A 27,871-nucleotide genomic window follows, 5' to 3' on the forward strand; every position below is an offset into this window, starting at 1 on the left:
TCTTTTTATTTATTTATTTATTTTTTTGTCTTTTTGCTATTTCTTGGGCCGCTCTCACGGCATATGGAGGTTCCCAGGCTAGGGGTCCAATCGGAGCTGTAGCCACCGGCCTACGCCAGAGCCACAGCAACGCAGGATCCGAGCCGCGTCTGCAACCTACACCACAGCTCACGGCAATGCCGGATCGTTAACCCACTGAGCAAGGGCAGGGATTGAACCCGCAACCTCATGGTTCCTAGTCGGATTCATTAACCACTGCGCCACGACGGGAACTCCCCGAAAGTCTTCTTTAAAAAGAAAAAAAATCTCTTTCAGAAGGAAAAATTAACCAGAGAAGTTTATTAATTTTGTGGTAATTCCCTGGTAAATCTAGTTCTCTGATAGATTTTATTTACTTTTATGTAGGAAACGTAAGTGAAGAAATTTCTCATACCATTTTTTCTTTTTGTTTTTGCCAAGAGCATTATTCAAGACTTGAAGAAAAATTTTGAAATAGTGAAATTGGTAACAGGAAGCTTGATAGCTTGTCATCGGCTTGCAGCAGCCGTGGCTGGACCCGGAGGCTTAACCGGCTCGACTCTAGTGGACGGCCGATACACTTACCGGGAGGTATCTGACACTGTGCCTTTGTCTCCTGAGTCCAAAACATTCATTTGGCCTTTGTGCACTTGAACTATAAAAATAATACTTGTTGGGAGAAACTCTAAAGAGGTAGCATGTGTTTGTCATGGGAGAACAGTTTTGTATCTTGACTAGAATCACATCAAAATGAAAGTCTAAAAAAAATTGTATGTCTTCCAGTAAACCACCTAATTACTGTATATGATGAAGTAATAAAAATAAGTATCTTTTCTGTATCTTTGCTCAGAAATTCTGCAGCTAATGGCTTTTGTTCTTCAAATCTATTGGTTAGTGATGCTGCTTTTTGTTTTTTGCTTTTTTGTTTTCGGCCACTCCTACAGCATGTAGAAGTTCCCAGGCCAGGGACTGAACCTGACCCACTGCAGCAACCCAAGCTGCTGCAGTGGCAGCCCAGATCCTTAACTTGCTGCTCCACAAGAGAACTCTAATAATGGTGTTTTTTAAAACATAGAAAAACATCTTTGCTCAGCAGTTGTATCTGTGGTGTTTTACTCTGTGATGCCTGAAATCATATTTTATTGGCCTTGAAAGTCAACCGAGTTTGTAATAGACTTTAAGTAGTTTCTGCTACATTGTACTGTCAGCTTATAAAGAGATTTCTCACATTTTCTTTAGTCTTAAGTTACATGAAAAAACATTCAGTAAAACTTCTCAGCTTTTAAGGGTTTTTTGGTTTGCTTTTTTAGGGCCAGACCCATGGCATATGGAAGTTCCCAGGCTAGAGGTCAAATCTGAGCTACAGCTGCCAGCCTACACCACAGCTGCAGCAATGCTAGATCCGAGCCGTGTCTGTGACCTACATCGGAGCTCATGGCAACGCCAGATCCTTAACCCACTTAGTGAGGCCAAGGATTGAGCCCACGTCCTCATGGATACTAGTCAGGTTCATTATCGCTGAGCCACAACAAAATTTTGCTTTTAAATATGAATGCCTGGAGTGAACTCATTAACATTATTTCTTTTTCCAGTATTTGGAGGCCCATCTAAAATTTCTGGCATTTTTCTTGCAAGAAGCTACTCTGTATCTGGGTTGGAATCGTGCCAAGGAAATCTGGGAGTGTCTTGTGACTGGCCAGGATGTTTGTGAATTAGATAGAGAGGTAAGAAGATGGCATTGTGGATAAAGGAAGGCAGAGGTGGGACCTAATAGTATTTCGCTTTTGTGTGTGTCTCACAGCTTTAATGCTAAACACTTTTCAACTTACCAAGCATACATTTATACTAATGATAGGGCACTCTAAGTGTTGGAAAATGTCTTAGATAGTACATATCTGTGTTGTAAACAAGTGGGTGAGTTCTTTGATAATTCTGATACCATTATAAATAAAATCGAATTCAGCCAGGTGAGTATAGCTAAAGAATTCTTGGTGTATCTTTTAGGTTCTTTTCCCTCCCGTGAAACTCATTTTAAGATATCCTCTAGAAAACTTTGAGTTCCTGTATTGAGTTGTAACCCCCAAAACACTAAAGAGAGAATTAATGCCTAGACAGATCTTTAGAGCCATAGCGACACAGCTGAAAGTGGGTCACACCAGGAGCACCACACCTCCTCTGACGTTTTCTACCAGTGAGTCGCTGTTTCCTCATTTCTTGTTGCCGAATAATGTTAACTACTTCACGGGACTGTTGAAAGGAGTAGGTATGTGACAGTGCCCAGCACACACTTAGGCTTGTTAGTTAATGTTGGTGGAATATCCGAAGTGCAAAATTCAGTGAAAAGTATGACTACATAGTTTTATTATCTAGGGAAAGAACTGCTAGTAACCGCTTTAAATTTAGTTCCAGCATTCCAGCCATTTCAATTTTTAGTGGTATCGTGGCGATACAAATTTTTGAAGAATTAAAAATAATTTATCTTTGCTTTCCGCGTTTGAAATACGCATTTCCCTGAAATGGATCGTGGTAACAGGGTGATACTTGTCTTGATCTGCAGATGTGTTTTGAGTGGTTTACAAAAGGGCAGCATGATCTTGAGAGTGACGTTCAGCAGCAGCTCTTCAAGGAGAAGATTCTCAAATTGGAGTCGTATGAAATCACAATGAATGGTAGGAGAAACACTTGTAACCGTTTGCTCAGTTCTTTAGGAAATTTTATGCTTCCCACTCTCAGAAGCAGCTGAACAGTTCTGGACCTTGCCTTATGTATATAAAGTTGCGTCTCTATGTATATATGTTTATAGACACAGATAAATTCCTTTTAAGTTATACCTTCTGATGATTTTCACACTGTCTTTTCATGAAATTACTTAGTTCAAAAAGGATTCAGGAGGTCCCGTTGTGGCTAAGTGGGTAAGGATCCAGCGTTGCCGTGAGCTGTGAAGCAGGTCGGAGATGTGGTTCGGATCCCACATTGCTGTGGCTCTGGTGTGGGCCAGTGGCTACAGCTCTGATTGGACCCCTAGCCTGGGAACCTCCATGTGCCGCGGATGTGGCCCTAGAAAAGACAAAAATAAAAAGACCGGGGGGGGTGGGGAATTCATTTAAAGTAAAAATTCGTCAAAGTGTGGAAATCCTCTTTTCAGTTGTTTCTTGTAATCCAATATTTTTATTGATATATGTTTCCAATGCTGTAAAATTAACTTTTTTTCAAGTGTACAATAAGTGCTTTTTGTGTATTCAGAAGGTTGTTCAACCTTCACCATTTTTCATCTCAGGATGTTTTCTTCACCCCTGAAAGAAACCAGGGAGCAGTCATGCTCTGTTCTCCCCTTTCCTTGGCCTCTTGTCTATTTTCTGTCTTTACAGATTACTATCATCTGGACATGTCTTGCAAATGGAGTCGAAATATGTTGCCTTTTGTTTTTAGTTTCTTTTATTATGCTGAGGCATAATGTTTTCTAGATTTACCCAGTTTGTAGCACCTATCAGAACTTCATTCCGTTTTATAGCTGAGCTCTTTTTCATTGTGTGGATGTAATACATTTTGTTTATCCATTCATCCGCTGTTGGGCGCTTGGGTTGTTACTACTTTTTTTGGTTATTATCAGCAATGCTGCTATAAGCTTTCAGGTAGAGGTTTTTGTATAGACAGAGATTTTCATTCCTCTTGGGTATATACGTAGGAGTGAAATTGCTATGTTATATACTTAACATTTGAGTAGCTGCTGATCTGTTTTGCAAAGTGGCTGCACCATATTATAATCCTACCAGAAGTATGTAAGGGTCTGATTTTTCACAGCTCTAAGAATTACTGTAAACTGTCTTTTTCGTTTTAGCTGTCCTAGCGTTGGGCAGTGGAATCTCGGGGCTTTGATTTCCATTTCCCTGATGACTAAAGATGTGGAGCATCTATTCATGGGCTTGTTGGTCATTTATTTATTTTCTTTGGAGAAATATCTGTAAAAACATTTAGCTCATTTTTGTTTTGGGGGGGGTTGGTTTTTTTGTTTTGTTTTCTTTTCTTTTCAGGGCCATACCCACACCATATGGAAGTTTCCAGGCTAGGGGTCGAATCAAAGCTACAGCTCCCGGCCTGTGCCACAGCCACAGCAATGCCAGATCCGAGCTGCGTCTGCGACCTACACCACAACTCACGGCAACGCTGGATCCTTAACCCACTGAGCAAGGCCAGGGATTGGATACTGGTCGGGTTCATTTCTGCTGCACCACAATGGGAACTTTCCACTTTCTTGATATCCTTTGAAAGCCCAGAAGCTTTTAGTTTTGATGAAGTTCGTGTATCCGTTTTGTTGTTGCTTGTGCTTTTGGTAGCATATGTAAGAGACTATCGCCTAATCCTGGGATCTTGAAGTGCCTGTGTTTTAGCTCTTGATATACTTAGTCTTTTTATTGATTATCTGTGTTACCTAGACTACATGAATTTATCCGATATTCTATAATTTCAGGTTTTAACTTATTTAAGACTTTTTTTGAAAATGTGAATCTCTGTGATCATCGATTGAAAAGACAAGGAGCTCAGTTGGTAAGTAATGTTATTTTCAAATCTAGATAATTTGGATAGTCTGGCAAAACTTGATATTCAATAACAACAAAAAAGTGTTGTAGTTGAGAGAAAACGTGAGGTTTTTTGTTTCTTGTTCTTTTAAAGAATGGGCACCTCTTTTTTCCCCTTATTTTTACAGTCACATCTTCATCATATGTAAGTTCCCAGGCCAGGGGTTGCATCAGAGCTGCAGCTGCAGGCCCATGCCACAGCCATGGCAACACTGGATCCAAGCTGCATCTGCAAAGGGTCCTATGCCACAGCTTATGGCAACACCAGATCCTCAACCCACTGAGTGAGCCCAGGGATTGAACCTGCATCCTTACAGAGACTAAGTCAGGTCCTTAACCCACTGAGCCACAGTGGGAACTCCTGGGCATCTCCTTACTTGCAATATTCTGCATTGATGACAGAGCTTCTCTTAGAGTTTGAGGAGACTCCCTTTTCCACACAAATGGCTTCTTAGATCCCTTTTTGCTTCTTGCTGATCTGGGGCAGCCAGCAGCCTCCTGTGGCTGAGTGAATGCAGGCAGAGTAAGGATATTTCCACCTAAGTGTCCAGCCTCTCAGAGCCAGCACTGTATAAGTACCTGAAAAGTACTGAAATCTTCCATTCTAGGATCATAGTGGCAAAGACTTAGGGGGAAATTTTTAAGAACAGACAACAAGGAAGAAAATTAGGAACTATAGAACATATGCAGCTTACATGTGCACCTTATAAAAGAAAGGCAAAAAGTAATTCTTTTTCCAAGTCTCTTTCACTCCTGACCTGACTTCCTGGGTGGTAAGAATTTTACAAGATTTTGTAAGTGCTGGACCCTGCCGTCTCTAACTGAGTTTTGAGAAGCCCAGACTGAGCCCCAAGGATTAGTTACCACCTCTAGCTTGACTCTCTTTCCTTTGAAGAAAAACTCCTGGAGATGGCGCCCTTACTATTCCCACACTGTTTCTGCTTCAACAGCACATCTGGGTAGAGTTCTCCCTTGGGTTTAGGGATGTCCGGAGAAAAAATCTCCATGTCTTCCTGGTTCCACGTGATTTGCCCAGAGTTTCTGTTGTTGCTTGTTTTTTTGTCTTAAAGTTCCACTTCAGTATAGTAATGTCTCGTATGTACCTTGGTTTTTGCAGCCTTAATCCATATTGAATTTGCAGAGGTGTGGACTTAAAATGTAGCAGGAAATAATCGTCTCTAATTTTGTGACCTTGATGTGCTGTATATTTTTTCTTTCTTTTGAATAGTATGTAGAAAAGCTGGAATTGATAGGAATGGATTTCATTTGGAAAATAGCCATGGAATCACCTGATGAAGAAATTGCTAATGAAGCTATTCAGTTAATCATAAACTACAGTTACATTAATCTAAATCCTAGGTTAAAGAAGGTGGGTATCTAAGAGAAGAAGGCACAGAAAAACATAAAATTATATATTTTTTAAATGATAAGTTGGTGTGCCTGAAAGTCAGTCTCCTCTATTTTAACATTTTATCCTTAAAAGTGATTACACCTAAATGCCAGACTAATTTTAATTTCCATATACCTCTTACTTCCAGGATTCCGTATCATTACATAAGAAATTCATTGCTGATTGCTACACAAGATTGGAAGTGAGTGGCAAATTTTCTTTACTGTTTTTGAAAAAAATGCTTTTTTTTTTTTTTTTTTTTTTTTTCCTTTTGTAGCTTTATATTTTGAAGATTATGTATAATGTTGATATTTGTGGCTGGATCCTATTGGAGGAATTTGCCAATAGTGCTATATGCAGACATAGGAAACAGGCATTTTCCCTGATGCCCACAATATAGCGGTGTACTTTATAGGAAGTTGTGCCTTCCCCCTCCACTATCCCTCTTCCCTGCTCCTCACCTCCTTCTGCCCTTTTTTGGCACAGGAACTATCTTCATAAAAGAGACCTACTGGAGTTCCCATTGTGGCTCAGTGGGTTAAGAAGCCTACTAGTATCCGTGAGGATGCAGGTTCAATCCCTGGCCTCACTCAGTGGGTTAAGGATCTGGCATTGCTGCAAGTGGCGCCATGGTCACAAATGAGGCTTGGGTCTGGCGTTGCTGTGGCTGTAGCATAGGCCAGCAGCTGCAGCTCCGATTTGACCCCTAGCCCAGGAACTCCCACATGTTGAACATTGTGGCCCAAGAAAAAGAAAAAAAACAGATCTGCTGTGTATTCTTTTTCTCCTTTTTCTCTCCAAAAAATGTTTAATGTGCTTTTTCATTTCCCCATCCTTCCCCATTTTTAACCTCATTTATATCATAAATACTGTTAAAGGCCACGGCAGGACACTCAGTAGTAGGTGTATTGGTTGTCTGTCTGCTAGAAGCCTGCGATACAGTGCTAGCTCATGTATATTTCCAGTGCTTTATTTCCAGCATGATGGTTAGAGCACTAGACATTCATTTCTACCCCTAACTTGTGCTTATTTCATAAAGAGTATTCCAAAATCATCAAATGCTATGCCCCCAGATGCCAGTAAGTTAAACTTTCTGGTGGTAGATTGATGTGCTATTAATAAATCTATACAGGAGTTCCCAAGTTGTGACCTCCACCCACATATGTTATGATAAAAACATTTAAAGGAGGCACCATGTAAGTATTAACACAGGTAGAAGGGTAGTTCTCAACTGGAGGTTATTTTTCCTCCCAGGGGACGTTGGCAACGTCTAGAGACCTTTTTTGGTTGTCACAGCTGGAGGGGTCCTCCAGACACGTAGTGGTGGGTGGGTGGTGAGCAGAAGTCAGGGATGCCCCTAAACATCCTGCAGTGCCCCGGACAGGCTTTCCCAACAAAAGCGTTTCCAGCCCAAAATGTCAGTAGAGCCGAGGTTGAAGAACCCTGGTATAGAATGACAATTTCATATTTCATAGGCAGCCAGTTCAGCCCTTGGTGGTCCCACTCTAACACACGCTGTGACCAGAGCAACAAAGATGCTTACAGCAACTGCCATGCCAACTGTCGCCACGTCAGTTCAGTCTCCATACAGGTAAGTGATCACAGAAGTTACAGCAAATACACAACATGTAAATATAGATCAGCTGAAAAAATGTAATTGGGATCTTTTTTTTTTTTTTTTTTTTTTTTTTTTTTAGCCTTTGGAGATCTCTCAATTAATTGTTCATTTTTCATTTCCTTATTTTCTTTCATAACTTTTTCAAACAGTCCTATCCTGGGAAGTTGTATGTTTCCCATCATTTATTTTATTTGGGTCATTTTACTTTTACTCTGTGTCACTTGAGTAACCTATTCTTTATATAAGGTATATTCATTGTATGAAGAGTAATGTTTTTTTAAGTTTAAAGTATTTGCTTAGATATCTTACAAGTGTTTTCCTTGGATAGTCAAATCCAGGATACTAATAGCGTAAACAATGTGAAGTGGAATATGATGACTGATTACTATTGTATATCATGATCCAATACTAGTCACTGAAAATGTTATTTACTTAAAATTGCGTTTCAAAATAATTTTTAATAAGAACATTAGCCCCAAGTATCTGTGTTAAAACTTTGAGCCGAAGTCTCTTCATCACATTGCTGTGTTGAGTGTTTTCAGATGTTAGTGAACTATAAGTTCGGGAATTGCTGTAGTTCTTGATATAGTAAGGAGAAGAGATGAGTATTTAGAAACATTAGATTGAAGTGACTAAAATACTTTTCTGGGGTTTTATGAGCCTTTCATTACTGGTAAGCAGCCCCAAGTCAGTGATGCTCAGGAAACCTTGGCAGATGCTCAGAGAAGGGCTCCCTCCCTGTGCCTCACTCTGCTGCCCTCTAGTGAGTGATTGGTGCTCATAGAATCTTTCTCTACTGGAATCACGCTGTGTGTTTGTGTATTTACTTCTTTATCTTTACTTACAGGCGGGAATGTTCCTTTTCTTTTTTAAAGCCTTCCCTTAGAAAATGAATCAGGGCAATATCCTTGCTCACATTCTTTATCTTTTTTTAGATGAGTTGAGTACTGTGTGCTGATACTTTATTAATATGAAAGAAGCCGATAAAACGCAACCCTCCTGGACCTCTTTTTGCAATGGCAGAAAGTGATTATAGATTCCACTCATGATAACAACACTAACAGGACTTATTGCATTCCCACATTCTCAGAAGTGTGTCTCAAATAGACTTTCTTTTTTATTTTATTTTATTTATTTATTTATGTCCTTTTTAGGGCTGCACCTGCAGCATATGGAGGTTCCCAGGCTAGGGGTCGAATTGGAGCTGTAGCCTCTGGCCTACACCACAGCCACAGCAACGCCAGATCTGAGCCGTGTCTGTGACCTACACCACAGCTCACAGCAATGCCAGATCCTTAACCCACTGAGTAAGGCCAGGGATCGAACCTACAACCTCGTGGTTCCTAGTCAGATTCGCTTCCCCTGCGCCATGACGGGAACTCCTCAAATAGACTTTCATTAAGAATTCCTAATTAGGAGTTCCCGTCATGGCTCAGTGGTTAACTCGGATTAGACCCCTAGCCTGGGAACCTCCATATGCACAGATGCAGCCCTAGAAAAGACAAAAAGAAAAAAAAAAGAATTCTTAATTACATGTTTGTAAAATGCAGTTCATCTCTATGACCTGTTTCCTTAAACATTCGTCTGACAAACCATACTAGAAATGATTTATGAACTAGACTGGGATTTCTGAACTGCTTCTTCTTTAATAAGTGTGCTTTAGGAGTTCTCTAGTGGTGCAGCGGGTTAAGGATCTGGTGTCAGTGCACTGGCTTGGATTGTTGCTGCTGTGGCATAGGTTTGATCCCTACAGCCTAGGAACTTCCACATGCTGTAGGTGTGGCAAAAAAAAAAAAATTCTTTATTTAAAGAAGTATGTTTTTCTTTGCCTTTTAAAATGCTTTTTATCCTGAATCATTTCATATTTGATTATTATAGAACAAACCACATGATAATTTTGGGGGGGGGTGTTTTGCTTTTTAGGGCTGCAGCCATGGCATATGGAGGTTCCCAGGCTAGGGGTTAAATTGAAGCTGCAGCTGCCGGCTTACACCACAGCAACTCGGGATCTGCGCCACATCTGTGACCTACACCACAGCTCAAGGCAATGCCGGATCCTTAACCCACTCAGCAAAGCCGAGGATGGAACCTGGAACCTCCTGGTTCTTAGTCAGAATTCGTTTGTGCTGTGCCCTGACGGGAACTCCCACATGATAGTTGTTAAATTTTCTCTTTATAAACTCTAAACAGAGTCACTAAGAATATATAATTTCAGAGTTGCCTTGTAACCAGTACATTGTAGTTATCTCATTCATCAGTCTTAAAGGAACTTTTCAGTGACCGTAATTGCTCCAGCTTAAGAGAGGAGGCGTTATTCTCTCATTTGTACAGTGTTTGGCAGTGCTATTTGTGATTTAACTCATAACTTAAGGCATAATTAAAACAGTTCTCTCAATAATTCGCTTCTCATAGCACTCAAGTATTTCCTGAAGACTTTGCCTCTGAATATCTGAATATTCTAGTTCCTGCCCATTCTAGTTCTGAAAGAATTCAGAACTGTTAAGTGTTTAACCAACTCTTTTTAAAGTGAAATTTCCAATAGTGCTAATCAGCATACCAGACTTGTTCGACAACCTGAAAGCTTTCTCGATTTGAAATAGGCCGATATGAAATCTTAGATGCTCTGGAATAGTGGATGTTTAAATTAAGGGCACTTGGGTTTCCATCTGTCAGTGTTCACACAGGGAGTGTTCAGTAACGTGTGGAGCTGGGGCTGTGTTAAGTTGCTGAAAGTTGAAGTCCTCTTATTTCAGATGATAAGTAAGTGTCCTTAAGTCTGACCAAGAGAGCCCTCAGGTCTCATTTTCAGAGTCTCTTAAAGCTCCATACTTCCTTACTGTGTGTTTTCTATTCCAGAGATAGTTACGGCTCTTGATGTGTGTTGATTTCTTAAGTCCTTTGAAAACCCTCGGGATAACAAGTTCTTATATTGTTTGTTCTACCTCTACAGAGTGTTCACTTAAACCAGATGAACAAGTTTTTGGTCCTTCTCTTCTGCCTCATTCTTAGGCAAATTAAAACAAACAGCCATTCTTATTTGTGGCATACCGAATGATTTGCATTTGTCTTCTAAATTTCAGGATGTTCAGAATTTTGTCAGATCCTGTGTGTCTACAGAATTATGTGGCATATTTTAGTCATAAGATTCTGAGATTCAAACTCACTGATTGTTCCTTCTTGGTTGGTTGATAGACACATAAGCCTGGAGACCTAGGTCCTCTATTTATGGAACAACTGTTTAAAAAAAGAAAAAGAAGAAGAAAGAAAAGGGAAGAAAACCTAGGGAGGGCTAGGTTTCTCCCCCCTTCTTCCATCTGTGTGACAGCCGTCACCGGCTTGAGGTACCTCCCCCTTGTCTGAAGGGAAGTTTAGTATTTGCAAATTTTAGTCTTTGACCAGGAAGGGCTAACTGTGATTGTGGTTTTGTGAAACAGACTGAAATTGTGCTCAAGTCGGCCATTCATTTCAAGTATGTTGGAAAAAAAAGTGTTGTCTTTTTTTTTCATCCATAGATCCACTAAACTTGTAATAATTGAAAGATTGCTGCTTCTGGCAGAACGCTATGTGATCACTATAGAGGTAAGCGTCTCCTTTTTAAAGCAGCTTGTCATCCTGTAGCTGGTCTCAATATGTCAGGAGTGTATTTTTGAGGTGTTTATTGGTGACGCTGTGCGTCTTACTTGTTTAACTTGCTGTTCTTTTTCAAGGATTTTTACACTGTTCCACGAACTATTCTACCTCATGGGGCCTCATTTCATGGACATCTTTTAACTCTTAATGTTACTTATGAGTCTACCAAAGATACCTTCACTGTAGAGGTGGGTTTACAATAAGCTCTGGAGCCATTTCCATGTTGTCTTGTTATTTTCATAAGAACACTGTTGATTGAGACAGCTGCACGAATGACTATTCTAAAAGCTCTTTGGTAAACAAATTCAGAATAAAGGCCTGAAGTGAAAGGAAAATGACTTATTTTAGATCGGGATGGACAGGGAAGGTCTTTGAGGTGGTCGCATTTGATTAGGGACCTGAATGAAGGGACAGAGTAAGCCCATTTCTTAGGAAGAGGGTTCCGAGCCAAAGAAGCAGCAGGTACAAAGATCCTGAGGTGGGGGGAGGTTTGGCTTGTTCAGAGATAGGAAAGGTGGTGGGCATGGCTAGTGTACAGTGAGAAGTAGAAGACACTGCAGTGGAAGGGGGACGTAAGGTTTTATTCCATGCGTGATGGGGAAGGAATGGAGTATGGAGCAGGATGTATAATCACAGCGGAGGAACTTCTCACAAGGGCGGGGATGCTTGTCTTTGGATTCTCTGCTGTGTTCCCAGGCTTCTCCAACAGTGCCCAGTACCTAGTAGATGTTCACTTGTAGTTGTTTAGATGAGTAAGTAAGCGAATTCCTGACAGTAGTGTTTAATTTCATTTTACAGGCTCACAGTAATGAAACCATAGGGAGTGTCCGGTGGAAGATAGCCAAGCAGTTGTGCTCTCCAGTGGATAGTATACAGATATTTACAAATGATAGTCTGGTAGGTGTGAATTAGCATTTTGTGGCACTTTCGTCTGCTAGCAGTATCCTCCTCTTCCTTTCCCTGTCAGTAATTAAGAAACCACTTTTTTTTTTTTTTGTAGCTGACAGTGAATAAAGATCAAAAGCTACTCCACCAACTGGGCTTTTCTGATGAACAAATCCTCACGGTAAAGACCTCAGGCAGTGGGACCCCATCTGGGAGCTCTGCAGATTCCTCAACCAGCTCCAGCAGCAGCAGCAGCGGGGTGTTTAGTTCATCGTATGCCATGGAGCAGGTAGTGAGTCTTACAGTTCACTTCAAAACAAGAACGTAGCAATCCGAGTCGTGCCTTCAGCTCCGATAGCTTTGGATGATTATATCCTGTTTTCGCAGACAAGTCCTGAGTCTTGAGAACTATATCACTGAGAAATGCTGGGATTCAGTTGGCAGAAGAAGATATGGCATCTCTCATTCTTCTGAACCACAGAATCTCTGAAGATTCTGGCCACCCCTTGCTGCTCCTCTCATACCTCTCTCTTCACTGATGCGTTGATCTTCCCCTACCGGGTCATTCTTATTAGCATTCGCACGTGCTGTGCTATTTCTACTGTTTTTTAAAAATTCTTTTTTCGGAGTTGTCCTTGTGGATCAACAGTAACAACCCGGCTAATATCCATGAGGATGTGGGTTCGATCCCTGGCCCCACTCAGCAGATTAAGGATCCAGTGTTTCCGTGAGCTGTGGGTAGGTCACAGGTGGCTGTGGCTGTGGCATAGGCCAGCTCTGATTCGACCCCTAACCTAGGAACTTCTATATGCTGTGGCCTTAACCCCAGGCCAAGGATCGAACCTGCAACCTCTTGGTTCCATAATCAGATTCGTTAACCACTGCGCCACGACGGCAACTCCATCTTGGGTCTGGAAAAGAGGCCCTTTGCAGGGTAACCTGTCATGTCCACCTCTCAGTCCTCATCCTCGTGACATTTCAGCAGGTTGATCCATGTGATTGCTTCCCCTTGACTTTGGACTTCAGCTCTCCATTGGACTTTCAGCTCTTGCCTGGCTTTCTTCTCCCTCCGGCTCTTCCTCTTTGGTCTCCCTGCTGCTTCCTCTTCCTCTCCTTGATCTGTATACAGAGACTTCCCTGCCTCAGTCCTTTGGCCTCTGCTCTGTCTGCATCCATTCCCTTAGGAATCTCTTCCAGTTTCAAAACGTCATATATAGTATGTACATTGATAATCCCTAGTTTTTATCTTTCGCTCAAAGTCTAGAGACATGGAACCAACTACTTACTCAGCATCTCCTCTTAAATGTATAATAGGCACCCCAGTCCTAATACATCCAGAACGGACATCTCCTTTCCCACCACCTGACCCCTACCCCAAACCTCTTCATCCCACAGTCTTGCCCTGTTTCAGATAATGGCGTCTCCATTCTTCTAGTTGCTCATGCCAGAATCCTTGGGTCCCTTCTTTCTCTCATACCCATATCCATCAGCAGATTCTTGACTCTACCTTTAGAATACATTTAGAATTTAGCTACTTTTCTCAGCTTCCACACCAGTCCAGAGACCCATCATCCATCACTTGGAGAGTTTCAGGAGTTTTCTGACTGGTCTCAGGGCTTCTGCTCTTATATCCCTTTAGTCTCTTCTCTCTATAGCACCCAGCAGCCCTTGATATTTTAAAACAGAAGTCAGATTGTACTGCTTCTCAGCTGCACCACTCCGGCAGCTCCCATCTCAGAGTAAGAGCCAGATTCTTTCCTGGGACCTACAGGCCTAGTCACAGAGCCCCTCTGAGATCGCCAGTCCAGTGAGCAGCAGCTTTGTAGTGGCCAGTCTCTAAGAACTAGTCATTTCATTGTTTGTGCCTTTGATTAGAAAAGGAGAAAATTCTTTTGTACATTTGTATGTATGTTTTGCTCTCTCCCTCAGGAGAAGTCTCTCCCTGGTGTTGTGATGGCACTTGTGTGTAATGTATTTGACATGCTTTACCAGCTGGCCAATCTGGAGGAGCCAAGGTAAATATCAGTACTTATGAAGTTCGAAAGAGAGAAAATTATTAAAATTAGGGAACCAAGTGAATTTTCACATCCCATACTAAATGACTTTGTTACTGAAACTGTAGCTTATGTGAAAAAATTTTGTCTTTGAAAAATTTCAGAATAACTCTACGAGTACGAAAGCTTCTGCTCTTGATACCCACTGATCCAGCCATTCAGGAAGCCCTTGATCAACTTGATTCTTTAGGAAGAAAGGTATGAGTATCTTGGATAGTTAATTAATAGGTACGGAGATTTTATATCATAACTCAGTGAAAATCCAACATGATAGGACATCAAGGTCATACGACATCAACTTTCCCATGACAGTTTTTTTCGCTAGGAAAAGTATCTTTGTTGTAAATGGAAATCAGAACTTCCTGGAGCTTCCGTTGTGGCCCAGCGGAAATGAATGTGACTGGGAACCATGAGGCTGAGGGCTGGATCCCTGGCCTCACTCACTGGAGTAAGGACCCAGTGTTGCCATGAGTTGCAGTGTAGGTCACAGACTCGGCTCGGATCTGGCATTGCTGTGTCTGTGGTGTAGGCCAGCAAGCAGTAGCTCCGATTCGACCCCTAGCCTGGGAACCTCCATATGCCATGGATGCAGCCCTAAAAAGCAAAAAAAAAAAAAAAAAAAAGAACTTCCCGTTGGCTTTTAAATAAATTATCTTTAGTCAAAATGACGTCGAGTTTTAGAAACAGAAGAGCCTTTAATAGCATCTATTTCCACGTCCTTCATGTTTATATTGGAAACCAAGGCTCAGAGTGATGACGTGCCTTGTCTAGGGTCAGACTCTAGCTCTGATTCAATTGAAATGTTTTTCTTCTATCAGGAATGTGATTGTTGCATATATTTAAGTTACTTACATAAATGAGTTATTATTTAGTTGTTTTCACAGTTGACTTTTAAAGTTCATTTTGTTTCATTTTTAGAATCTTCTTCCTTCAGAATTTTATTTATATGATGAAATTGTATTTTATCTATAATATTGTTTTATTGTGTTCTCAGAATTCATTTAAAACAGTTGTTAGAGCTAAGTTATGAATTTTATATTTTGGTGATTATAGTTTATTTAGATCAGATCATAATCTTATATACAGCTTATATATTAATATGAAGGAGATGAGAACTAATGTAATAATAAAACAAATTGCTGGTACTAACTCAAAAAATTCTCACAACTACTACTCTACAATCTTAGAATATAATTATCAGTCTTAGCAGTAATAGGAGTTTTAAAAACAGAAAAACAGACCTTGCTGGTGTTGCTTAGAATACAATCCCAGAAGCTTTCCTGTAGGATTGGAGGGCTACTGAGCACTTGAAGTCTGTGTGATAGACTTCAGTGTTTTGTTAATAATTACAGAGTGATGTGGTTTTGAGGTTAATTTCTAGAAAGTGTCGTTGGTTTGTGTTAGAGCAGAAAATAGTATTAGAATATGTAGTGGTATCTGTTTCTCTTTAATTTGTGCTTTTGAGACATATATTCCTTTCTTTATTCTTTTGAATTTAGAAAACATTGCTGTCTGAAACAACTTCTCAGTCTTCAAAATCTCCATCCCTCTCTTCCAAGCAACAGCATCAGCCAAGCGCCAGTTCAATTTTAGAAAGTCTGTTTCGATCTTTCGCTCCAGGAATGTCCACCTTCAGAGTGCTCTACAACTTAGAAGTAAGAAACCCAATTTCTCTTCATTTCATTTTAACAGATTCATTTTTGGTCTAAAAATTCATGGTTTTAGATATGAGAAATAAGTAAATAGGTTTCTATATTGGATTGTCTGTTAAAAAAAAAATTAGTCTTAAAAAAGGTAAAAAATTGAGAGTTCCTGCTGTGGCCCAGTGGGTTAATGATCTGGCTTGTCTCTGTGGCATTGCTGGTTCGATCCCTGGCCCAGTGCAGTGTGTTAAGGACCCTGCGTTGCCACATCTGTGACGTAAATTAAATCAGATTCTATCCTTGGCCCAGGAACTTCTGTGTGCCACGGGTGCAGCAGAAAAAAAAAAGGAGAGTGAAAAATTGATTATAAATTGAAGTATTTTGTTGTTTTGGCCTTTGAAAATGCTAGATTTGGGTTTTTTTTTTCAGATTTTACCTATGTATATTTTTATACTTGCAAAATAGCATGTAAATAAATAATTAGGAAGCCTTATATATTATAATGTGTCATTAACTTCCTCTGGAAGTTTTGCAAGTCTATATAATATCAATTACTAATCTTCAGCCTTCTTATCATTAAATGCATCCTGATTTTTCAAAAAGCTGGTGTAATCTGTTGCCATTAATGAAGCTTTATAAGGAGTTTATAGGAGACATATTAACATTAATATTTCAAGGGTTTAAAAAAAAAGCTATTGAAAGAATTTGAGCAAAAGAATGGTTCTGTTACTTTCCTTCCTAATAGTAGCTTTAAACTTGTCGATTTAGTTCAGCAAACATTTACTAATTGTGTACTGTCTACAAGTCTTTGTGGTATTTGAAGGGTCAGAGTTGAAAAAACAAAATAATTGCTTCAAGATCTTATGGGTAAGACAGGGGCGTCCTGAAACTGAAGCAGTAGCAAGGCAACGTTTAGAGCGGCCGGTGGAAAAGAACCTCACTCTTGGAGGGGGAGGAGCCAGATCCTCACACCACTTAAGTTCTGGGGAAAATAAAGCCCGGAATTATTTTGCTTTGCCCTGAGATGTTCTATCCAGTTATCTCTTAAGGAATCTAGATAAGTGCCTAAGCACCCTTAATTATCCACTTGCTATTTATCTTCAGTGGGTTTTGAACCATATCAGAGATCACAACTGGTAAGAGGGTACATGCTTGGGCAGTTTTTTCAAGTTTTATTTCGTCTGACAGCCCAATTTGGGGTATAAAATTAAATTCGTTTTTATGCTTTATTGCTTGTTTATGTGGTGGAGCTCTGATAACATTTCACATTTACCTTAAAATAATCATTCTTGTGAAAACATGTGTTGAGTTGAAAAGGAGAAAATATTTAGCAAATATTTTAAAAATAAGGTATATCCTTATCTCACCTGAGATACATGCAGTATTCTAAAATGGAAAATTACCTAGAAATTTTTGTTTATTCTAACATATAAAATTTGCATTTTGGGAGTTCCCTTCATGGCTCAGTGGTTAACAAACCTAACTAGGATCCATGAAGATGCGGGTTCGATCCCTGGCTTTGCTCAGTGGGTTAAGGATCTGGTGTTGCCGTAAGCTGTGGTATAGGTTGCAGACACAGCTTAGATCCCACGTTGCTGTGGCTATGGCTGTAGCTGTGGCGTGGGCTGATGGCTACAGCTACAATTCGACCCCTAGCCTGGGAACCTCCACATACTGCGGGTGCAGCCCTAAATTTTAAAAAAGCAAAAAATAAAATAAAATTTGCATTTTGCAATTACTGTCAGATTTGGCCTTTGTTTTTTGAATGATTGTCTCAAAGAGTTAAGGTATAAATCTTAACACCCACATTTGAGAGCACCCAGAGAATCTGAATGGTCGAGCTTGTCATCAGCTACCTAGATTGCACTATCTTGGAGCCAAAAGTCTATATACTGAAACACTTCCAGTATAATTTTAGCCTTTCTGATTAACTGGGAATTCGTCTGAGAGGTTGTCTTTTGCTTTACATAAAAAAATGTAGAAAACCTGATACTCCCAAAGCACTTATTTTTACTGTTATCTGAAAGGTTAATGTCCCTGCATTTTGATCTTTAACTTAGGTTGCCTACTAGGAAACTTCAAAGTGGATATCCCAAGTGCCCCTTCCTTTGGAGAAACCTTCCATCTGCACTGAATTGTTGTCCATTTAGCATAGGGAATTTGTGCATGTGGCTCTGGACTCTAGGAAGGATTAAAATAACAGAGGGTTCCTGTTCTCCCGTGTGATGCCCAGGATCCAGGGCTCATGAGCCTGTTTCCCAAAGAGCCACTTAGGAAGAAAGCATCTTAAAAAAAAATACCACATTAAAAAATCTAATCTTTTAAAATTCATCAGTTTGTAGAAGTAGATTTTTTTTTAATAGGAAAGAATCTTGAATTAAATCTAAGGGAATTAAAACCTTAGGGAGGAGTTCCCGTCATGGTGCAGTGGTTAACGAATCCAACTAGGAACCATGAGGTTGCGGGTTCGGTCCCTGCCTTGCTCAGTGGGTTAACGATCCGGTGTTGCCATGAGCTGTGGTGTAGGTCGCAGACATGGCTTGGATCCTGCATTGGTGTGGCTCTGGCATAGGCCGGCGGCTACAGCTCCAATTAGACCCTTAGCCTAGGAACCTCCATATGCCTTGGGAGCGGCCCAAGAAATGGCAAAAAGACAAAAAGACAAAAAAACAAAACAAAAAAACCTTGGGGAAACTGAGGTGGTGAGCTTTATAAAAAATTTTAAAATCATAACTAAGTAAGCAATTGTTTTCTAGGCACTGTTTTGCAGTGCTTGTCCTAAGCACCTTAAGCATCTGTTACTTACTGGGTAAGTATTGCAGTATCGTAGCAGGTATATGGACTTGAGAGTGAGACACATCTGGATTTGAATTCTAACTATGTGACCTTGGGTGGGAGGTCACTTAACCTCTCAGGTCTCAGTCCTTACTTACAGAGTAAAATATTTGTACCATGCATAGTGAAATGAAGAGATAATGCATGTCAACACCTCATCTTATGCCTAGGACCTTGTAGATGGGTGCTTAGTAAATAGGAGTTAGAACATCATCTGGGAACTCATCTAGCATTTATAATAAATGGCCTGTTTTATGAAAACCTTAGTATATACTTTTTCTAAAAACGTATCAGCATAGCACATAATGTTCCCTGCTCTTATCTAAGCCTGGGAACCTGGAATATTCACATTTGTTCTTCATGAAAAGAAGAGCATACCAGTACTTTTAAAAACAGATTTTTTTTTTCCTGCTAAGTAAGTAGTCCTTGGAAAACATGGTTATTTTATTCATGAACATCAGCCTCCTTATACCACTGGTGCGGGGGGGGGAGTTGGACAGAAAAAAACAAAACAGCATTTAAAGAGATTCTGACTCAAGTTGTCTGATTGCTTTACTTAGTATAAAGGAGTAATTTCTGCTGGAAATGTTCAGATGATTAATTGTGCTTATCTTTTTCCAAGGTTCTAAGCTCCAAACTCATGCCAACAGCTGATGATGACATGGCAAGAAATTGTGCAAAATCCTTCTGTGAGAATTTCCTCAAAGCGGGAGGTTTGAGGTTAGAGTTTGGATATGTTATATGAATTGGAAAAAATGAATCTAGTTATTTTAGTTAATTTCTTCTGCCGAGTCTCGCTTATTCCTACAAGGTGTTATGCCAAGCATTATGAGAGTCGTAATAAGAAGGCCTGATGTTTCAGTCTTTGGAATATTTTAAGTCATTTTATGAGTTTTGATTATTTGAGGAATGGGCAGATGTATGTTCCTTCCCCTCAGGAGTGGGGGAAATTCTTGAGAAGAGTAGAGCAGAGGAGCCTATACTGTTTCTGTTCGTTCTCACATCAGTTTGAGATAAGGTGGATGATTCCCAGTAATCCATGTTGTGCGAGGCCTTAGTGCTGGGGCTGCAAAGATAAATCAGGTATTACCCCTGTCCTTGAGAGGCTCGTAGTTTAACAAAGAATAGCAATTTTTCTGAGTATCAAAACAGAGGCCAATAAAAGGTGCTTTATAGGGTGAGGGACAGGGGAGAGGGATAGGGAAGAAACAGTGGTTTAAATGATTAGATTTGCTAGATAATAAGATGAGGAAATGCTTCCCAGAAAGTGACCTTTGAGCTGGACTTTGAGAAATGCAGCCATTCCTCGGGTGAATGAGGGGGGAAGGGCACTTAAACCGCAGGTGGGTAGGGAAGAGTGGCAGCACAAAAGAGCATAGGCTGTCTTGGGATCTACTGTTACCTGGTGATAAATGTGTGAAGAGGGCCACGTTGAATTTCAACACTTATCTTGTAGACCATGGAAAAACAGGAGGTATCTAAGCCAAGAGTCACCCGAGCGGTTACTCTGGCTGTAGTGGAGAAGATGAATAGAAGCGGGAGAGACCGGAGCAGAGAGAACCCTTAAGAGCTATGACAATGTTCCAGAGAAGAGACGACAGGTTCTAAGTTTGGGACAGTGGTAGAAGGGCATTTATAAGGTGACATAGGCTCGTTGTTATGACTACATGTAGAGCAGGACCATTTATATAACATGGCCCTGTGATTACTAGCTTGGTAGACTGATCGAATGGTGACTCTTTAGTCCATCTGGGAAATAAAGATAGAACGAGATGAAGGGAGCTGCGAAAGTCAAGAGGAATGAATTTGCCTGCATACGAGGTCCCTGCGAGTCATGTGAAGTGATTGTTTGGACTTGATGTTCTCGAAAGAAGTGGAGAATGGCGCCAGAGGTTTGGGGAGGCATCGGTGTGTAAGTAAAGCCTCAGGCATGAGCAGGGGGCCAGGTGCTGAGTGACAAGAGTAAGGATGGGAAGTAGAACCAGTAAGTAGAAATCTCTGCTTTCTGATGAGAGAGGAGAAGGGGGTGACAGGAGTTTGAATTATAGAAAGGGAAAGGTTTGCTTTTCTGACTTGATTTTAACTTGTAAAAGACTGGGTTCTCATTGTAAGCTGACGAAAGGGGGCCAGTGAAAAGGAAAAGCGTGAAAGTGAAAGAAAAGGAGTTCATCCGCCGATGGGGTTGAGCTGTGCAGCTGGAAGGAGATTTGCTCTAGAAGGAGGTAGGCGTGCCCTTTCCTCTGAGGAAGGAAGGAGTGAAGACCCACCTGAAGCTTGAGCGGAGGGTCATTGAGGGAATTCCTGTTTGGAGGCCTTCAGGGGAAGGGAAGATGGGTGAGACCTTGAGGAGATAAAAGGGAATGAGACGCGGAGGAGTGGAACTAGAAGGTAAAAACACATTTCAGATTGCTCAGCCACTGACAGAGCTATGCTAATAAAGGCATTTTTGATTTCTGCCTTATTGTCTAATGTTGGTTAACATATGTGCCAGGCATTGCTCTAACCACTGGGATAAAGCAGTGAACAGATGCCCCCAAAATCCATGTCCTCCTGAAGCTTACAGACTAGAGGGGAAGACAGAACAATAAACAGAGAAGTAAAAATGTATGTCAGGTGGTGAGAAGCACTCTTGAGAAAAGTAAGACAAGGAATAGGGGGTGGAGAGGGTTTGATCCGTGGTAGCATGATTGGGGAGATCTTCACCAATGGGGTGACATTTTACAAAGATCTGAAGGAGGTGAGGAAGCAAGACCTGGAGGTGTGGGGAGGGAAGCTGTCCAGAGGAGCAGCCAGGTGAGCGTCGGTGGTGTGTGGTGGGCATAGCTGCCTTCCAGGGCAGCAGCCAGTGTGAGCCCCTGTGTGGGAAGGACCTGGTGCCTGAGGAGCCCAGCAGGGGCCAGTGTGGTTGGGGCCAAATGAGGTAGGCAGGGTGGGGGGCATGTAGTTACAGAGATACCAGAGGTTGGGCTCTGCAGGGTCTTGTCGGCTACTGTGAAGACTCCCTTTTTTCTCCATGGGAAGGAGGAATCTGTGGGAGGATTTTGTGCAAAGGAGGAATTCCATAGTCTGACCTCCATTTCCAAAGGATTGCTCTGGTTGATCTTTTGAGAATAGATTGTGGAGGTGAAGCATCAAGAGTGGAAGCAGGAAGAACAGTTGGGAAGCTTTCTCAGTAATACAGATTGTGGTAGATTTAAAAAAGAAGCTTGGGAGTTCCCGTCGTGGCTCAGTGGTTAACAAGTCTGACTAGGAACTATGAGGTTTCGGGTTTAGTCCCTGGCCTTGCTCAGTGGGTTAAGGATCCAGCGTTGCCGTTGAGCTGTGGCATAGGTGCAGATGCGGCTTAGATCCCACGTTGCTGTGGCTCTGGTGTAGGCTGGCAGCTACAGCTCCGATTCGACCCCTAGCCTGGGAACCTCCATATGCCATAGGAACAGCCCTAGAAAAGGCAAAAAGACAAAAAAAATAAAATTAAATTAAAAAAAAGGTTTATAGAATACCCCATTTCTGGATAGTTTTTTGAATGAACCATCTACTAGTACCAAGATAGCAGTTGACTAGTGAACTGAAACTGCTTAGAACTATCCAAACACTCAGTGTTGGTTATCTTTTTGTCTAAGCAAAGAGTCTAATTCTAAATGGACCATTTAGTGTCATACGTACCAGAAGAAATCATTGTGATAGAAATATATCTGACCCATTTATATGTAAGGATCTTATAGGAATTTTAAGTAACTGGTAACATGCATAAGCAATTAAATAATTTACAGAAAATTTCCTATAAAAGAAATAGAAGTGTTTAATATCCTGCCTTTTCTTCTTCTTCTTTTCTTTGAAGTTTGGTTGTAAATGTCATGCAGAGGGATTCCATCCCATCAGAAGTAGACTATGAAACAAGGCAAGGTGTTTATTCCATCTGTCTGCAGCTCGCAAGGTATGTAAAATTTCGTCAATCTCAGAAGGCAACGCTTGACTTTTTCTTCCAGATCCCATCATTTTAAATAGTGTGAAATGACCTAGCCTAAGCCTAGCTTTATTACTTTGTTTTAAGATTTTTACTTGTGGGACAAACGTTGCCGACATTATTAGATGAAGATCTTGCCAAAGACGGCATAGAAGCACTTTCTTCCCGCCCATTCCGAAACGTCAGCCGGCAGACAAGCAGGCAGATGTCCTTGTGTGGTACCCCAGAGAAGTCATCCTACCGACAGCTGTCAGTGTCTGACAGGTCTTCCATCAGGGTTGAGGAAATCATCCCTGCCGCACGGGTCGCAATACAAGTAAGTCGTCTGTGGACTCGAGACGTAGGAAGTGCCTCCTATTTGGAAGGCACCGTTGGTGTGGGGGGCGGAGCTGTGCGGGCATGAAAATGACTGATGTGAATATCGCCTTCAAGGAGTTTATGGTAAGAAAGAGATCGATGATGCAGAAGTAACTGCAATTTGGGTAGAAAATGTCAAGTGTTAGAATTTCAGAGACAAAACATTCTGCAGGCTTTGAGAGGAAGTGGAGTATTTATCTTCACGTGATTCCATCGTGGATGCGTTTATGTAGGAGGTGGAATTTGAGCTGGGCCTTCAAGAATAGAGATTCGATAGAGAGATTAGTATGGAGAGTGGGAGAGAGGAGAGTTGTTCAGGCAGAAGGGAGGCCGTGAGCCGTCAGACAGAACCAAACCCTGTGTGGGAGGTCGCACAGGCCAGCGTGCAGCATGTGGAAGAGGGAAAATGGTGAAAACAAAACTGGTGACGAGTAAATTTTTATTTTTATTTTTATTTTTATTTTATTTTTTTATTTTTATTTTTATTTTTGGTCTTTTTGGTAATTTAAAGCCAGAGCATGGAGCACGGAGTCTGTATGACAAGTAGCAGAGGGATAATGAAAGTCTGAACTTGAAGCATGATCATGGAGGGAAACAAGTCTCACTAAACTAAGACCAGGGGGAGGTTATAGTCAGTGGAATGTGTTCAGGTACTGCCTTTTCTCATAACACTCTTTCCATACTTCCTTAGACAATGGAAGTCAGTGATTTCACGTCGACCGTGGCTTGTTTCATGAGATTATCATGGGCTGCAGCTGCTGGACGGCTTGATCTCGTTGGGAGTAGCCAGCCAATTAAAGAAAGTAATTCTCTGTTTCCTGCTGGAATTCGAAACAGACTCAGCAGCTCAGGTACTGATAAAAAAGGGTAAAGTAATTAGAATATTTACAAGAAATAGCTCTGAGAATCATTGTATTAGTTGTTCAGAGTCACAAAAAGGAGAAAGCCTTTTCTTTGCTTTTGAGCATGCATAAAAACTCATGAAGCAAAACACACAGGATTTGCACATCATACTTCATCTAAGAGAAAAAAGCACTTATAAACGCAGAGTAAGTAGAGAAACCAAGCATGCTCTTGCTGAGCATGAAAGTGTCATGAGGCCAATAATTATGGCTGTAATAAAAATTCATGTAGAAGTTGTACCTGGAAAAGGCATTTTCTTGGTTTGGCCTGTTATTTTCTTTGCTTTTTAGGGCCTCGTGAGTGGCATATGAAAGTTCCCAGCTTAGGGGCTGAATCAGAGCTGCAGCTGCTGGCCTTTGCCACAGCCACAGCAACGCAGGGTCAGAGCCTCACCTGTGACCCACACCACAGCTCATGGCATGCCAGATCCTTGACCCACTGAGCGAGGCCAGAGCTTGAACTCGAATCCTCATGGATGCTGGTCGGGTTCCACGATGGGAGCACCCTGGCCTGTTATTTTCTAATAGGCCTTTATGAATGGCTTTATTTCTCAGGTTCATTTAGTTTCCCTGCTCAATCTATGTGTGTGTATATACCTCAGTAATAAACAAGTTTTTAAAGGATGCTGTGTATATATAATAGAGTGCAGAAATGTTAAATGTACAGGATTTTTAGTGTTTTTAACATATGTATAACCCATCTGGATCAAGATAAGGAAAATTGCTGATATTCCAGAATATTACTGCCTCCAGAATTGCACTCTTCCTTCTTCTATCACCTGAAACTAGTTTTGCCTCATAAACACATTTTTGAGTGCAAAGCAATGAAGGTCAAACAAAGTGATTAGGTCTAGCTTGTTTCTTAGACCCAAGCTTCTTGCACTCTTTACTTTCCCTGGAGGATTACAGAAGAGCCACAGTAACCTTCTGCCTGCTTGTTTCCAGGAAGCAATTGCAGCTCTGGAAGTGAAGGCGATCCAGTAGCCCTGCACGCAGGCATCTGTGTGCGACAACAGTCCGTGTCCACCAAAGACTCACTGATTGCCGGAGAGGCCTTGTCTCTTCTTGTGACGTGCCTGCAGCTTCGTAGCCAGCAACTGGGTATGCAGGAGGCTTGCTTGTGATTCCTTTCTTTTAGGGAAAGGCTAGGTTTTTGTTGGGAATTTTTTTTATATATCACTTCATAGATGAGGTCATATTAATAGAAATGGGCGGGGGGGAGTTGGCATGTGGAATAGGTCAGAAAAGTGCTAGATACTCAAGTTCTGCACAAGTATTTATTGAGCACCCTTCTCTATACTGCGCTCCATGGTAGATGGTACCAGAGCAGTATGTCTGCTCTCCAGGAACTTACCATCTAGTTGAGGAATTAAAACAACTCAAATTTATAGGTCATAAACTACAAAAATGGAATTAATCAATTCATAAGCTGATAATGACTCCAGTATTAAAAATTATGAAACTTAAGATTTGCCCTTTTGTCTTTATTGTTGGCTTTGGCAAACTCTGGCTATTGCTAATCACACTTTTAGCATTAGGCACCCTAGGCTCAGTCCCTCATCACATCTCTCCCCGTCTACACTCATTCTGCCACATTCTCAGCCCTAAATTCTCTCTGTATGCTGATAACACCTAAATTTGGCTCTGAGCCTGAACCACTCCCCTCCTGTCTCCACTTAGACGTCAGATAGACTTCCCAAACCTAACATGTCCACAACTGAACTACTGGCCCGGCCCATACTGCCCAAGGTAATTGCCATCAGTTAATAGCAGTTTCATTCTTTCAGTTGCTCTGGCCAAAAACCTTCGAGTCATTCTTGATTCCTTTTTTTCACACCCTACTTCTAATCTGTCAGCACTGCCTTCTTCACACTTTGCCTAGATTCCGCCCCTTAGACTTCCTTCGCTGTTAATTACCCTCTGATCCACCGTCTCTTGGATGACAGCAGTAGCGCCCTAACTGATCTCCCTGCTTCTACCCTTGCAGTTTACTCTCCACACAGTAACCAGAGTGGACCTTCTAAAATGTAAGTCAGATCGTATCACTCCTCCGTTGAAAACCCTGCAGTGGCCTCTCAGTTCACACTGAGTGAAAGCCAGATTTCTGTTACGGCCTTGGACACCTGACACAGTCCACCCCCGTGATACCTCTGTGCCTTCACCTTCTCCGCCCTCCGCTCCCCCTCACTCACTGCTTCAGCCACCCTGGCTTCCTGGCTGCTCCCCAAGATGACACTGCAGGCACATTCCTGCCTCAGGGCCCTTGCACTGGCTGTTCCCACTTCCCGGTATGTTCTTCCTCCTCCTTTTTTAAAGGACTCACAACCTTCCCCTCACCCAACATCACCTAAACCCCTAACTTAATTTTTTTCTTTATTATTCATCACTTTACAGCATATAGTACAGTTTATCTGCATAGCACGTTTATTATCAGGATCCCCTCCCCAACTAGATGGTAAGCTTCCTAAGAACGGAGACTCTTGTCTCTTTTGTTCCCTACTGAATCCTTAGCACCCAAATACTGCAAGATGTGTAGTAGGCCCTCAATAAATACTTATTCAGAGATGAAATCTTAACAGCTCTACTTTAAAATTTTACCAACCCATAAGAGCACTCTTCTGCGCTATTATTACTGATTCAGACTGCCTGATACATAGAATTGGTGATCATTATGTTTTTAGTATAACATCCAACCTCATCGTGTAAGATATCAAGCTAAACATCCAGAAAAAGTTAAACCAGTAAAATAATATCAAAAATGATTTACTTTTTTAAAGGCTTATGAATGAGAAGTATAAGTCATTATGAAATGCTTTTGAGCATATGCCATCCTCTCAGTTCGATTTTCCTACAGTTGTTTTGATTATAAAGATATTTTCAAATCAAGATGAAAAAATAACTTCAGGCTTTTAAAAATCACTTGTAAGCTTGTTGTAAGGTACATTTTATAGTTCATATTTTATAGCTCAAGGCAAGACGTGTTTATTCTGTAACTGGTATGCACAAGGCGTTGTGCAAAAACGTGAGGGTACAAAGATGACCTGACATGGCCCTGCTCCTAAACACCTTAGGCTCTCGAGGAGTAGACCAGAGACATGGGGTAGGTGTAGAAGGTACTAAATTTGGTTCTGTGTAAAAGAAGAGTTGATGTCTACGATAGTTAAGCTTAAGAAATTATTCACAATTTCTGAAATTTTGAAAAAATGTGTTTCCTAACTTAGTTTCCTCCCCTGTTCCCAATTCTCCTTATTCTTATCATTAGCATCTTTCTATAACTTGCCTTGTGTTGCTGATTTTATCATTGATATTCTGCTTGGATCACCAAGTGCTGAGGTAAGGATTTTTTCTTTATAAAAAACCCTTTGGTCCTACTCTGTCTTCTGGGCTCTCTGGCTGCCTGTGACATTGTGGGGAGTACAGAAGGGACAGCATTTAGTTCTCTCTGGGAACCGCACAAAGGGGCTGCAGACCCCTCAGAAAGCAAAGTGACCATTTCAACTGTCACCCTCCTTTCTGCTCCATATTTCCCTGAAAGTTAAGAGACTAGTGCTGTGTATTTGCTTATAACAAACAAAATTTACAGCTGGTATTCAACATCCACAGCTGACAAAGACAGCTAGCATTAAGCATCAATATGTTGGTCAAAATCAAGAAAGACCGTGAACTTTAATTAGATTTTTTTTGTCCATGCCTATGGCATATGAAATTTCCAGGGCCAGGAATAAAACATGTGCCACAGCAGTGACCTGAGGCACAGCAGTGACAGCACTGGATCCTTAACCCACTGAGCCATCAGGGAACTCCTCGTTAGATTTTATAATTCTGATTTTCTTACTTGACCTTGAAAATTAACTTTGAGACACTTCAAGAAGAGCTTTCTCTTATTTTCATTTGCATTAAATTATAAATCTATTGATGAGACTAGAATATAGTACTAGAATAATTTGGGAAATCAGTTCCTAGACCACACTTGTTTTTAGTTAACCCTAGTTTATTCA

General features: G+C 41.1%; 1 protein-coding gene across 4 annotated transcripts in view; it reads left to right on the plus strand.

Annotated features, from left to right (window-relative positions):
• Window positions 1-27,871, plus strand: part of USP24 (ubiquitin specific peptidase 24) — a 164,809-nt gene that overhangs the window by 71,056 nt on the left and 65,882 nt on the right. For all 4 annotated transcript variants that reach the window (XR_002345484.1, XM_021097812.1, XM_021097813.1 and 1 more), the window contains 20 exons: window positions 460-609; window positions 1,611-1,742; window positions 2,576-2,687; window positions 4,487-4,563; window positions 5,824-5,964; window positions 6,134-6,187; window positions 7,461-7,576; window positions 11,116-11,182; window positions 11,311-11,421; window positions 12,032-12,130; window positions 12,234-12,407; window positions 14,048-14,133; window positions 14,277-14,370; window positions 15,672-15,827; window positions 19,273-19,370; window positions 22,489-22,584; window positions 22,702-22,930; window positions 23,663-23,822; window positions 24,819-24,974; window positions 27,136-27,206. Coding sequence is in view for 3 of the 4 variants with exons in the window: in XM_021097812.1 (XP_020953471.1) it covers window positions 460-609; window positions 1,611-1,742; window positions 2,576-2,687; window positions 4,487-4,563; window positions 5,824-5,964; window positions 6,134-6,187; window positions 7,461-7,576; window positions 11,116-11,182; window positions 11,311-11,421; window positions 12,032-12,130; window positions 12,234-12,407; window positions 14,048-14,133; window positions 14,277-14,370; window positions 15,672-15,827; window positions 19,273-19,370; window positions 22,489-22,584; window positions 22,702-22,930; window positions 23,663-23,822; window positions 24,819-24,974; window positions 27,136-27,206 (2,379 nt within the window). In the remaining variant the exon portion in view is untranslated. The remainder of the gene's footprint in view (window positions 1-459; window positions 610-1,610; window positions 1,743-2,575; window positions 2,688-4,486; window positions 4,564-5,823; window positions 5,965-6,133; window positions 6,188-7,460; window positions 7,577-11,115; window positions 11,183-11,310; window positions 11,422-12,031; window positions 12,131-12,233; window positions 12,408-14,047; window positions 14,134-14,276; window positions 14,371-15,671; window positions 15,828-19,272; window positions 19,371-22,488; window positions 22,585-22,701; window positions 22,931-23,662; window positions 23,823-24,818; window positions 24,975-27,135; window positions 27,207-27,871) is intronic.

This window comes from Sus scrofa, chromosome 6, assembly GCF_000003025.6.
Source record: "Sus scrofa isolate TJ Tabasco breed Duroc chromosome 6, Sscrofa11.1, whole genome shotgun sequence".
Taxonomy (NCBI): domain Eukaryota; kingdom Metazoa; phylum Chordata; class Mammalia; order Artiodactyla; family Suidae; genus Sus; species Sus scrofa.